Source organism: Triplophysa rosa, linkage group LG17 (genome assembly GCF_024868665.1).
Source record: "Triplophysa rosa linkage group LG17, Trosa_1v2, whole genome shotgun sequence".
NCBI classification, from domain to species: Eukaryota; Metazoa; Chordata; class Actinopteri; order Cypriniformes; family Nemacheilidae; genus Triplophysa; species Triplophysa rosa.
This window is the reverse complement of record NC_079906.1, coordinates 15,630,175-15,644,088: the sequence shown is the minus strand read 5'-3', so window position 1 is coordinate 15,644,088 and position 13,914 is coordinate 15,630,175. Positions and strand designations below refer to the sequence as shown.

The following is a 13,914-nucleotide window of genomic DNA, read 5'->3' as shown; positions in this document are numbered from 1 at the left end:
GCTTTATTTACATTTGAAATGACCAAATGTTTTGACATTTAAAACCAATGCAACACATTTAAAGTCATCATATATGTTTCTATGTTGAAATTAGAAACGCTTTCCTTTATTTTAAATGTTAAATCCCTTTCAAAATGTTACATGGCTTGGCTAAAGTTTTGTAAATATTACATTTCTTAACAATACTTTGGTGGGTTAACGAAACACCCAACACATACAACTGAGATATTCAGACATCTCATCCACCATCAGAGAGGGTTTGGGCACATCAGCACAGATTTAAACACCATCTTTTGAACTTTTCACATAACTCAGCCCTCGATACAATCATGGTTTCACAACTATCATCTCTGTCTTAACTCGCGCACACTGTGTAATCCTATTCCTACTTGACTCAAATGATGCAAATATAGTAATTTTTTTACTGAATTGTTTGGGATTTAAGCTGTTGTCATTTAATGTGGAATCAATTTGTTGGGTCCCACAATACTGTCTGTAAATATGGTAAATGCTTTAATCAGAACATGTGATAACCTCTATGTTGATTTATTTGCGTTGGTTTTGCAGAGACTTGTCTGGAACAGTTGGTTGTCCTTGTTGCTTTGGGGTGGGTTCTGCATGATGGACCATTATATGTTTAAACGTTTAATTTTTTTATTAATGATGCCTTTGAGTTGTGATACTTGCAAAGGGGGTGCCACATGGAAAGAAAGACAAAGACAAACTGACCGCTGAATTGTTTTCATTGATGAAATTGTTGCATGCTCAAAACACGTTGGCCCAAACGGTGGCAGCAAGGCTTTAAAACAGTTTCTGTGACATTGTGTCAAGGAGTATTAACAACACATTATTTGAAAATATTTAACTCTAGAAGCTGGAGAAATAGATGGGCTCTTTTTGTTCCCTTTTAAGTGTCCCTGTGGTTTAATAAATCCATAATATCTGAATCATCATGTAAATGTGTAAACAGTTGCAGAAAGTTGTATAACAAAGTGATTGACAGCAAAGCTGAATAAAAGTTTTTGTACCGAGTTTGTTAAATGTACATGTCCATTTGAGAAATGTGGTCGTATTTGGTTGTATCAGGGTAAATATGACAAATATTTAAGAACTTTATTGCAAGGTGAACAGCATTAATGGTCTAAAGTAGAACTAAATTACAGAATATCACAGAATTGGTGTCATCAAAGGCTCAACACAGAACATCACAGATAAAGTAAATATACATCAAATAAATGCAAGGTGCATACATAAACTAGTTCGACAAAATTAAATTAAAGGATAATTTAAATAAATAAAAATAAAAACAGTATTTTTCATTGAATGAATACAAAACACACATCACAACAAAGGCAAATCTAGGCATACATCAAAAAGACAAAAAAGGCTCAACACAATATCATAATGTATAACATACATAAAATAAACTAACTAAAGTTATAATAAATTAAATAAATAATATCAAAAAGGAAAATAAAATAAAATAAAAATTCACAATAAATCGTAGGTCAGCAGCATATCTAACAGTTTCCTTGCCTATGGCCCCTCATTTTGGATGGGCTTTTGAGAAATGTTTTAACTCGTTCCTAAACACAATGAATAAAGGAGGGGATTTATGATCTACATTTATGAATTAAGTATTTGGGCAATATTACAATATTGTTAATTAAATAAGACAAATTACAACAGTCTTTCTTTGGTTAACCCATACATTCTTGTAGATAAATGTGAGCCATCAGCAACCACCTCATTCTTTATCAACCTCATTCTCCATCAAAACATGGAGAATCCTCAGTATTGAATTGTACATTCAAAAAATTACTAGAAGGATACATTTTTGAAATGTGTATCTTTGGCTAAATAAAAACACAGTGGAACTTTTGTGGTTACTGTGTGCGCGTCATCATTATGCGCCTTCCACATGACGTCACAGCGCGTCCTCAGTACGCAGACGCACGAGATTCCATATTGTTCGTTGGAAGCTCAAACGTTGTATTTAACGAAGAGTGTGCGTGGGGTAATTTAGGTACACAAACATATACGTTAGTATTCTTCAGGTATGTCTACGAGTGACTTTTACCTGAGGTATTATGTTGGCCACAAAGGTAAATTCGGCCACGAATTTCTGGAATTTGAATTCAGACCTGACGGTAAGTGAGGCGCCAACTTTAGCTAGCTATCATGCTAACAGCCTTTCTATTGAAATCATGTTTGCATGCTTTCCTTCCAAACCAAACATCATTTTGGCAGTTTTGGATTGTGTTGCTTATTGTTTTACGCTTAGTACTTGAACACGAGTTATTTTTCCCAATAATAAGCGATTTATCAGTACACCAGTTAAAACTGAGTTACCAATATTGTAATGGTACAGTTGTTTAGCTTTACAAGGAATGTTTGGACTGTTATTTTCGTTCGGTCAAAGGTTCAGTCAGTGTGACTGTTAAAGATGTGCTTACATTTTGATTTATAAATGATTTGTGTTGTTTTCCAGGCAAGCTGCGATATGCAAACAACAGTAACTACAAGAACGACGTCATGATCAGAAAAGAGGTGAATTTAACTGCCTGATTACGTCACGGTTGTATAATGTGAGTCAATGGTGTTATATTAAAGTTATGGTAATTTTTCCTACTAAAGGCTTATGTTCATAAAAGCGTGATGGAAGAGTTAAAGAGGATCATTGACGACAGTGAAATCACAAAAGAAGATGATGCGTTGTGGCCGCCTCCAGACAGAGTTGGCCGACAGGTTTGTGGGGAAAAGTTCTTGTTTACATACAAATGCAGTGTTTTGACCTTTTGTAATAAAACATACTAAATGCTTTTATAAGGAACTGGAGATTGTCATCGGTGATGAACACATCTCATTCACAACTTCAAAGATTGGATCTTTAATTGATGTCAACCAGTCCAAGTAAGCATCTTTCATATGTAACTCCTTAAGTCTAAGGCAATTTCAGTATCTTTGTTTTTCTGAGTCATTATAAAAGTGTTCACATGTATTTTTAATATTACTCTTCAGGGACCCAGAGGGGCTCAGAGTCTTCTACTATCTGGTTCAGGACTTAAAATGCCTTGTATTCAGTCTCATTGGCCTCCACTTCAAAATCAAGCCCATTTAACTGTTCAGCTGCTTTTAGTCTGGCTGAAAATGTTTTTATTTTTTGTTTTCAGAATTTGTACATTGTTTAGCAGTTTTGTTGTCTTGATTGTTTTTTTTTTAAATAAAACTTGGTCTATCATTGTCTCTCTTTACGTTCCTTTTAAAGGCTCATCTTTCTACTATGGGGTGTATATTATGTCAGATAATATTTTAATGACAATATAAACCTCGTAAACACAAATATGTCACAAATGTTTTTATGCCAGCTGTTTCATGAAATTCTTTTAATACGCTTTGCTGCTCACAGCTGTTTTCACCATTTTGTTTTGTAAAGTAGCCACGTTCTCTTGTCTGTTCCGTTACATTCTCAGATAAGGTACAGAAAGAAGCCTCACATTTCACCAACTTCATTTTCCTAAGATCTGTGGTCTGTTTACTTGTGTGCATCTCTTACAATGAATCTTAATTACTCTCCTGTATTTGGAGAAAAATGATTTCATCAACAGTAGTGTGTTATAAAATAATCCAAACATCAAAAATGGCCTATATTTAATATTTGCGTGCCACAAATATTTAGATGATTTTAACTGATAATATATTTTTTGCTTTTAGATCAATAACTTATTACCACAATAAGATTTATAAGGCAATCACACATGGTTATCCTAACAGAACAATAAGCCGTTAAGGACAATTATGTCATATGAAGCTTGCAGATGTATCCCTATCTAAATCAACAAAACTGATATTATGAATCCTAAATGCCCAATGGTTTAATTGACTTCAACAGAATAAGTGCTTTTTACTAATGAATGGGCTTTCCATCAAGGACTGTAAAAATGTCCTCCAATGACTTATGAACACACTTAAGAAATTCATGAACATTCCTGGAAGGGTAGCTGGACACATTGCACCCAATCCATTCATCGTGGACACCATAGCCCACTCCAAAACCATCGGGCACTACAGGAGCAAACCCACCCAGACTGACTGCAGGGCTGGTGAGGGTACTGGTGGACAGGATGTTGTGGTTTATGGCAGCATATGCTGGGTCCAGGTACAGACCGGGCAGTGCCATTCCTTTAGAATTAGCCAGGTAGCGCATGGCAAAAAGATGGCGATCAAATCCTTGACCTAGATGTAAATGAACAAAGAAATTGATACCAACAAGGGAACAATTACCCTAAAATATATAATGAATTGCTAAGTATTGATAAACAGATTTAAAGCAGCATGCTGTTGAAGTTCTATACTAACCCATGGCTGCTTCTTTGGTGAGCTGGCCGTGGTATTTAGAGCATTCGTGTAGCAGCCCCTGTAACTGATCAACTGTGTGTTTTCCTGGCTCCTGCACGAAAGCCTTGGCACAACGCTTTGTGTGAATGCTAGCAGGACGGATGGTTTCTGTGCGACCGTGTTTAAAGGCTGCAGTGCTACAGGACTCGTATGTGGCAACAGTCTGCCCGTACTGCCGTAAGAAGCCCATCTGGAAAGCCAGCTGGGAAATTGCATCTGGGCTAAGCTTCTTTTTCTTAAGTTGCTCCTTTCCACCCTTCTTGAACTCCATGGCATCGATGGTGAGCTTTGATACAGCAGAATTAAAGTTCTCTTTAGCTTTTACGATCCCTGCTTTTAACTCTTCATTTAGTTTGAAATCCAGTCTTCGAACTGCAGAGGCTGAGTCCACAGATGCTGGCTGGGAGCTGGGGCCAACCAGAGGCTTCTCAGTGGTGTCCTTAAAGACCTCATTCTGGAAACGGAGTACGGCTACGCCATCACCCCAGGAGTGCTCAAAATTGATGGCCGCTTGCCCATCCTTAGCCAAGATGATACTAAAGGACTTGTCATACCAGCGATTGCAGCCGTCTCCATGCAGCATGTTGTGGGAGATGTGAATGTGATCTTTCATTACCTCCTCATCCAGGCAGAGGCAAAACAAAGCACTGTCTACTAACCGCAAGACTTCACCATTTCCAGCATCCAGTAGCTTTTGTCTTAAGCCTGCCCAAGTGTCTCTGTTCTCGCTGGTCAGAACACCCAAGGGGAATGACGGAGCTGGGGTAGAGTCTGTTAGTATGTACTTCAGGTGAGCTTGAATCTCAGAGGGTTTCATCAGGTTACCATCCCGATCCAGTGCATCAAATACATACAGATTGCCTTGTTTTATCACAAGCAAGTGGCGGCCTTTATCATCCGTGAAGAGCTCGTCTCGCTTCTGCTTGGGTATGCGTGTGGAGTTGAAGAGACGGAAGTACTGGGACATATCCAGAGGATACGCATTCACCATGTATGCTCCAAACCATGAGATGGAGGAGGGCACCCATCGGATGAACCTCTTGAAACTATTGGTGTCACTCTTAGCAGGGTTCAAATGAAACACCTCCGGCTCAAGCAGACCACCCCGCAGGGTCTTCATAAACCGCACGGCTGAGCAAACCATGTTGGTGGCCCGCACAAGCTGGTCATTGTACTCAGGTTTGGGGTCAGGGTTAAAGGACATGAAGGGGTTGAAGTTAAGCACAACAGACTCCCTGGCAGACAAGTACATGATAAACCATGGAGCTGCAAGGAAAAATGAAATTCATAAATGAGCTTGCAATATAGAAATATTGGTTACGAACCAAAATATTTATACTATATATATATATATATATATCACCTGATATATAGCTGGTGTGCTTGTTTTGTTTGTCTAAGGCCACAAGTTCTTCATGCAATTGTTTACCTAAGTCACTCTGGAAATCATGTGCTACTTTCTCCGTTTTACTGTTGGATTTCAAGGACACAGAAGTAGTCAGAAAAACTGTTGAAACTAATTCAGATATTAAGATGAGTAAGTCAGACCCTTGTCAAGTACCTGTAATGTTCATCATTCAGCAGGGGTCTTTGAGCTGCCAGATATCTCCGTATTGTGTCCTCCAGTTTTGGGACTGGTAACCTGTAAATGGAAACATTTTTGAAAGCCATCCAAAAAACTGTTTTGGGTATTTTATGGGTCTGTGTAATGTTGTATAATCTTTTAAAAACGTATTTATGTTCATTTATTATCATTAAGTTTTTTGTAAATAACTGTACAAACACTGGGGGACTGGGCTAACGGAAATTCAGGCAAGGAGAACATAATAACATGTAACACCGTGTCATCCCTTGGAACTCAGGCGTAGACTTTGCACTTTCACCTATATTCAATCGTATATCTTAAAATTAGCGTTTTTAAAGTGACAATTGCAGCATTTACATCTAAAATCATCGACAATATCACAATTTCTTTGTACTGACAAAAAATAAAAGCATCACAGCGATTATGCCTATAATTTGGGTGATAAATCATATGTGATATATCCAGGTAACTTTACCTTGGTAAGCTCTTCTGATAGTGCATGGTCGGGACGACACTTTTTTGCAAAAACTCAATCCCAGCTGCATCCTTACTGCTGTATTTACGCTGAGATGTTGTTAGGACTGATAGGGCATGTTGATTCCTTAGTAGTTTTAATTTACCCAACGACGAATAATATTGGGTAGAGAGAAAACCTGTCATCATGCAACTTACAAGATAAGACGTTATAAATTCCTAATTCCTACTAACTTCCAAAATCGATCTTAACTTTTAAATAGTCCGTCTCACGTTTATTGTTGTCATCCGACTTACTGAATGAAAGCAGGGTTGCTGCTCATAAACCGATCAATTTACCGCCAACAATTAATTAGCTACCAATAAAATATTAGCAACTCTTTTTATTTTTTCAATAGATCTATGTACTAAATGCCTTAAAACATTGTTTTCTAAAAGCTTTAAATTTCGACAACAAAAAATTTAACCTTTAATATTTCATTCTTTACTTCCGCCTCACACGATCTGTCACGCCTTTCAAAATAAAAGTACCGGTGTTCTGACGATTTGCGCTGTCTTGCTCAACCTCCTCCCGTACAAAACATAAGGCTAACCCCTCCAACAACCCATTCCCCCTACCTTTACCAAGCTAGACAACGCAAGTAATAAAATATTTAACAAACATAATTTAAAAACGAGATGTGTTTTTCTGTGTGCAGTTAAAAAATATCCACAGTGTACACATATTTAAAGCTTTGAATAAACTTCAAAACACGACTGTCACCCATTGGATGAGCATCTCCCCTCAATCTGATTCACTCACATGATTGGTGTAGCCACAGAAGTCTAGAAAGGTGATTTGGCCGTTGGGTTTCCCTTTGCGACGCTGTAAACTTGAAAGACGGATAGCATCAATGGGAGTGAGCCACATCAGGCGCATCATCTGGACCAATTGTGCCGGAAGCAAGGCATAACTGTCCATATTTGGATTAAAACCTGACAGAAGATTTAAGGGCTTTTCGGTTGAATTAGGTAAGCAACATTTGACAGTTCATACAAATCGTACATTTTACCGAAACACGCCGGACGTCGGTGTCTGTCGTGGGGGCATCGTGTCTGTCATTCGTCTGCTGTATAACGATTTGTGCATTTTAGGTTTTGAGCAGTGCTGTATATTTTACATTTAGGGGATGTAATACATTTTGGCGATTTCACAGCTAATTTTCCATTCTTTTCGACCACGATTTTATAGATGCTTGTCGTCTGCTTTAAGGTGTAAGAGTATTAAAATCTTGCAGGGGTATGATAATCTGGACACGCAATTACGATCCAACATAAAGCATTTGGTTAAAATAAAAAATCACACCGAACATAAACAAAGATTTTCTCCCATTTAACTCCCAACTTCTTAAAGTCAAGAGGATATGTTTATATCATATAGTAGTGTGTTTTCAATGATGTCCACATGTATCAATTCTCTGACCTCAACAGATATCCTCAGTTAGGCTAATTGGTGTATATTTCAGACATATAAAATAATTATATATTTTTTCTGAAACACAGGGCAATGGTAGCTCTAAGCAGACAAGAGTTCTTCCAAGAACTGGGATCAGGTTGCTTGCTTCCAACTCTCCAGCAGGGTCTAGAACAAATATGGCAACTTTTACTAATCTGCCTAGTGTGTCGGCTGCTGTGGAGATTGGGTGAGAGGGTTTATGTAGTCTTATGATTATAGTAATAATTCTACTAGGGGTGTAACGATTCACTCAGCTCATGATGCGATGCGAGTCACGATTCTGATCTCACGATGCGATTTATTCACGATTTACTCACGATTTATTTTTACAAATTGAGTTGAAACAAATTAGAAATGAACAATTTCCCTTCCATTATTTCTTAAATGCTTCATGTTTCTTTGTATAATAAAATAATGTTTTATTTCAAATAACAAAACTAAACTGCAATTTCATAACAAATTAATAATAGAAAAAGTCTCTTTAATATAAACAAACTAATACTGTCTGAGCTTTTCTTGGATTTTTTTGCATTTAAGAAATATCAACATGTCCACGTTTAGATTTGCAGTAAAAATAGCGGCCCCTGCTGTTCAAAAAATGTATTGCGATTCAGTTCACACCTCAACCGATTTGAATCGTCACTCATTATAACCGATTTTCAACCGGCTCACGGTGAATCGTTACATCCCTAAATTCTACACTTACAAAACAATTCAAAGCAAAATGTAATGCTGCTGAAGAAACGGATTTTGTAAATTGTGTTTTTCTAACAGGTTTGCGCCCTTTCTTGAAACATCTCAGTACGGTGGTGGGTGGATTTTACGTGCTGTACTTGTTCTTTGAGCTGCACATGGTCTGGGTGGTGCTTCTTAGCCTGCTTTGCTACCTCATTCTCTTCCTGTGTCGTCATTCCAGCAGCCGTGGTCCATTCCTGTCCATTACTATCCTCATCTACCTGCTGTTAGGGTATAAAACACATCATGTTACATCTTGTGTGTGTGTTTTTTAACAGCAGTGTATGCATAAGATAGTCAATTTGCGTATATTTGTGTGCAATAAGAATCTCAGAATTTAATGTTTTAAAACATTTTTGAACACATTTTCGTCTTTATATGTGAACGTTATCTCTCTAAAAAAGGATTCTCGATGGTCACCAGCTACTCGATGGTCTCTAACTATTTATTTCGCTGACTAGAAATTGCTATTTGTAATGGAAGTCATTGAAAGTGATTTAAAAAAAATATTGAAAGATTTTTTGGGACAGTCATGTCATTTATTGGTTAAACAGTGTAGGTTTGGGAAAATTGGGAAAATGTTTAGGCCCTTGGAAAAATGAAGACTAGCAACGCTTTCCAAAACAAAAAATAGTTGCATCTGTCCACCATCTTCAAAAACAAATGTAGCTTCTCATAGACTCCCATGAGACTGAAAAAGAAACATTTTTTGAAAGCTCATCTAAAATGCAAGCAGAATACATTCTTAAAACAAGATTTTTTTTCTGTTTTAGAGAGTTGCATATGATGGATACAATGACCTGGCATAAAATGAGAGGTGAGTTTGCTGTTTTGTTACCTAATAATGATCATTAGACCATGCTGGATATACCTTTACTATACTAGATTGTAACTGAGTTTGATATTACATGACTGTGTTCCCATAGGTTCCCAGATGGTAGTGGCCATGAAGGCAATTTCTCTTGCCTTTGACCTTGACACAGGCATAGTGGAGAAAGTTCCCTCTCCAGTGGAGTTCATGGGCTACATTTACTTTGTGGGTACAGTCATCTTTGGGCCCTGGATCAGCTTCAACGGCTATATGGATGCAGTGGAGAGTCGAAAACTTGTGAGTGTCAATTTAAACAGTTTTCAGTATAAGATCAAAATTGGGTAAATGTGTTTCTCTAGGCTCTTTAGAGTTTGCTTTAAGTCTGTCTTTTTTTCAGAGCCTCTCCTGGTTTGTAAAGTCAGTCTGCAGCTGTGTGATGAGTCAAGTCTGTTTAGTCATCTCTAATTGTATTGCACCATATATATTTCCCTATTTCATTCCAGTGTTTGGAGACAAGCTGCTTCGCAAGTGAGTATAGAGATTTGAATCATTAGACTATGATTTGATAATACATCATTTGGAGATGTTACATGTACATTTTGCATTTAACAGATGCTTTTATCCGAAGAAAAAAGGAGGAAACAAATATAATATTTTTTAAATATTTTGTTATTATAAGTTCTTTTTCAAAACTTACCAAGAGTTGAATAGATTGGATAATATGTTTTACAAATAATGCTTTTTGATTGTTTAGCTGCTTTGGATTTTTTTAAAGGTTTTCCCTTTTTGTCTTGAGTAATTTCTTTTTTCCTTTTACTCCCCCAGCAAGAAAAGGCGAAAGATAAGGTATTATTCTGCTTACGTTATTAATCAATACTTAATAAAAATGTCAAAATGACACATAAATAATCATTGACTGTGAAGAAAAGGAATTTAATGTTATATACAGTATATATTATATTTTGGCTACATTTTCTGGATTGAAGCAACACGTCCTATTTGATCAGAGAATTCTCTATGCTTTGTTTATTTACGTTTAGTCTGTTAGTGTCCATTAGTAAAAATTAAGAATTTTAAGATTATATTTAATAATTTTTTTTATTGAATATTACTTCAATATTTCATGCTTTTCAGAGGCTCCATAACAAGGTAAGCAAGCATATAGTCACAATGTTAGTACAGAATAAACTCGACTGTTGTTTTGTCTAGTCTTTGGTAACCTTCATGTTTTCTTTTCACCAGGTGGCTACAGGCCTATGAGAACACTCTGTCCTTCCATTTCAGTAATTACTTTGTGAGTTACCTGGGTGAGACAACAACCACACTGTCCGGTGCTGGATTCACAGAGGAGAAAGACAACCTTAAGTGGTTTGTACAAATGTGACAGACTTCAATGTAAAAAAATGGTCAATGGTGTTTTATTCACTCACTCTTTCTGTTGTGCTGTTTCTGTGGTTTCAGGGACATGCCAATAGCAAAGCCGTTGAATGTTGAGTTTCCACGGTCTATGGTGGAGGTTGTAACTTCTTGGAACCTGCCCATGTCCAGCTGGCTCAACACCTGTATGTGTGTTTTTTTATTGATGGTGTTATTTGCTTTTTAGATATTTGTTGTAAAGGAGTGGTCACACTATAGGGCTTGATTGATGAACCAAAAATGGTCTCATTTACCTTTATTTAACCCATGTTGTGTGTGTTTTCTGTATTTCCTTCATATATATTTGTAATTCACAGTTATGCTCCTCTTTTAGATGTGTTTAAGAAGTCTCTCAAATATGGATCCTTCACCGCTATCATCTTGACATACACAGCTAGCACTCTGCTTCATGTAAGTGGCACTTTGGCATTGCACACTTGCTAATGTATTTTTATTGTAATGTAGTGCATTTTTTCTTAGACACACCTTTTCGTGCAGTACTTTAAAACAATTTACTTGGTTCTCTCAGGGTCTGAGCTTTCATATTGGGGCAGTATTATTTACTCTTGGCTTTATAACATACATTGAGCATGGTAAGTATATGCATAAGACATTTCAAAAAAATTAATTAAGCCATTTAGCTGCCTAACAAAACAAAAATATACAGGAGCATACTGGAAAATATAATGCAATATATTAAACTATACATTTCCATTTGTTGGAACCAAGTGCTTATATTTTTCAATATTTGAAAAGTGCAAATTCCTTGTGTATTATTCAATATACTGAAATATTGGAATACATTAACAATGTCTTATTCTATGTATTTTCAAATATATATTACAAGATTTATTAAATTGATAGTTCTTATTTAGGAAAACATATTTTCTTTCCTTAAGGGATGATTAGATGCATAGAGACTTTTCAACACTATTTATTGTTTTTCATGTTGATGTTTTTGGTTTTTGTGTCTGATGGATTGTGCTTTTATTCAGTTTCTGTTTATTCTGTGTTTCAGTGCTTAGGAAAAGATTGTCAGTGATTTTAAATGCTTGCGTCCTCTCCAGGAAATGCCCATCTGACTGCAAACATCCAAACAAAAAGGTATTATACATGTCATTAAGGCTATTAAAGCACTTGTTAAAACAAGTCATACATTTTCAAGTGAGCTGTGATAGTTGTTCTGCCATAACATTTAAACAGGTAAATACATAACATCATTTTTAGTAAAGACTAGGACATTATAACAATTAATTTTATTTTCAAATCTTTTTCTTCTCTCTAGGCATTGTGGGTATATTTAATAAACTGGACATTTAGCATGTTAGCAGTGCTACACTTAACATACCTTGGCTCCATTTTCGGCTCCAGCACAGATGACTTGGACTCTGAAGAGGTTCGAAAAACTTTATTCACTCTAATCTCCTTGCATGTAGTCTACAAATTGTCATTACAATTATATTTTTGTCCACAGGATGGTATGGCCAGTCACACCATTCAGAAATGGACACAGCTTAGCTGGACAAGCCACTGGTTGACCTTTGGCCTTTGGGTCCTGTATCGCCTTATTCTTTAAACTCTGAAACCTACATAGACGAAGAGAGATGGGAGAAGATAGCAATAAACTTTGATTGGCTAAAACATGTGGGATTACCGCGGAGGTGCCATAGCCATTTATTACATCACTGTGAACTCTGGATGAACTTGACTGTGGAACAGAGTACTCACAAATCCGGGAAAACAATGATTTACATTTAATATGGTTCCACACAGCTGGTTCGGCCACAGCACAGCCCAGGAAGTACCAGTTTTTTAAACTACCTGAAGTTCAATGGAGCATCAAGGTTTTCTTTTTTCAAACCACAGCACTCCAAAATATGTCTTAATATTTAAATCTTTATAGTCAATACTGAATTCATCAATACCTTGTGACTAACAAATAAAGCTTAGACTTTGTTGTTCTTTTTGTTGATAGATTTAGGATCAGATAAACTGTTATTCATAAGGAAAAATGTATGTTTTAATTTTGTCTAAGGTGAAAATTCTTGATGTGTGATAAGAAAGTAAATATTTCAGTAGTTTTCTGTAATGCATAAACTACACAAATCAAGACTCAGTCAGTACTCTTGAAATGTATGCAATTATGCAAAAAGTTGCGATTTATTTAATGTTATTTTTAACCTAAATATTAAAGTTTTCTCAACAGGATTACTCTGGAGTAGTGGTTGATACATTGTTTTCAGTCTGGTTTAGTTTACCTCTTTTATTTGTATCTCAAATGGAGTATCTGCTGTTGCTTTTTCACTAAAGCTTATATCATGCTGCGATTCACAATCAGAATACACCCGCTCGCTGTGTTTCATGAAAGACAGACATGCCAAATGACTTAATTAATGGTCATACATTTACTCGTATAGGGCTGTGAATGAATAAGCTGAAATTCATGCCAACATTTTGTAAAAAAAATCAGTATTGAATAGGAAACTGTTCCAATATTGCAGTGACCCTTAAGACATTGAATTACTGTGGCAGTAGGATTACGTTTGACCTTTTTTAAATTATATATTATATTATAATCTTCCGTCACATATGAAATTAGTATTTAGGTATGTTTTTGGTTTCATGTGTATTTATTTTATCATTGTTACTGTTTTAATATTTTTATTATTACTAATTGGTAGTAAATACAACATGGGCTTTAACTAACTTATTTTTAAAAGTGTAATGTGCCAAAACAGAACATTAATAATATTAGCTGATGACTTTTGATATATGTATCTTTTATGTGTTTAAGCATTTACAATCAACAATATTCAAGCTGTTTTTCTTTGGATTACACACATTACATTTTTGTTTTTCTTAGTAACTACTAAATAAAGAGTTCATATGACATGTTTTTACGTTATGTATGTCTAGGAGACGAGGCAAAGTGTTAATGATAAAATGTTTTATCTCGTTATTTTTAAGGAATGCCTTGCAATGATAATGAAGCATGTCAAT

At 36.0% G+C, this 13,914-nt stretch overlaps 3 protein-coding genes across 4 annotated transcripts; 2 read left to right on the top strand and 1 right to left on the bottom strand.

The window, feature by feature from the left end:
- Positions 1-1,942: 1,942 nt before the first annotated feature.
- On the top strand, positions 1,943-3,250 carry magoh (mago homolog, exon junction complex subunit). Its single transcript, XM_057356518.1, has 5 exons — positions 1,943-2,150; positions 2,492-2,550; positions 2,638-2,748; positions 2,831-2,913; positions 3,022-3,250. The coding sequence occupies exons 1-5, from the start codon at positions 2,060-2,062 to the stop codon at positions 3,119-3,121; spliced, it is 444 nt and encodes a 147-aa protein (XP_057212501.1). The 5' UTR covers positions 1,943-2,059; the 3' UTR covers positions 3,122-3,250.
- Positions 3,251-3,369: 119 nt separating this feature from the next.
- cpt2 (carnitine palmitoyltransferase 2) lies at positions 3,370-6,963 on the bottom strand. The gene is made up of 5 exons (XM_057356515.1): positions 6,459-6,963; positions 5,960-6,040; positions 5,762-5,868; positions 4,360-5,664; positions 3,370-4,236 (listed from the first exon to the last, which is right to left on the bottom strand). Exons 1-5 carry the CDS (start codon positions 6,644-6,646, stop codon positions 3,908-3,910), a joined length of 2,010 nt encoding a protein of 669 aa, XP_057212498.1. The 5' UTR covers positions 6,647-6,963; the 3' UTR covers positions 3,370-3,907.
- A 322-nt stretch (positions 6,964-7,285) lies between these two features.
- porcn (porcupine O-acyltransferase) lies at positions 7,286-13,184 on the top strand. Of its 2 annotated transcripts, XM_057356998.1 has the most exons (15): positions 7,287-7,468; positions 8,000-8,139; positions 8,727-8,919; positions 9,461-9,504; positions 9,614-9,795; positions 9,896-10,026; positions 10,324-10,344; positions 10,633-10,647; positions 10,741-10,866; positions 10,960-11,060; positions 11,249-11,325; positions 11,444-11,507; positions 11,933-12,018; positions 12,200-12,310; positions 12,389-13,184. In XM_057356998.1, the coding sequence occupies exons 2-15, from the start codon at positions 8,004-8,006 to the stop codon at positions 12,488-12,490; spliced, it is 1,389 nt and encodes a 462-aa protein (XP_057212981.1). In that variant the 5' UTR covers positions 7,287-7,468; positions 8,000-8,003; the 3' UTR covers positions 12,491-13,184. The 2 variants fall into 2 exon arrangements, with proteins under 2 accessions (XP_057212982.1, XP_057212981.1); XM_057356999.1 differs by lacking the exon at positions 10,633-10,647 and having other exon boundaries at positions 7,286-7,468.
- The last annotated feature ends 730 nt before the right edge of the window (positions 13,185-13,914 follow it).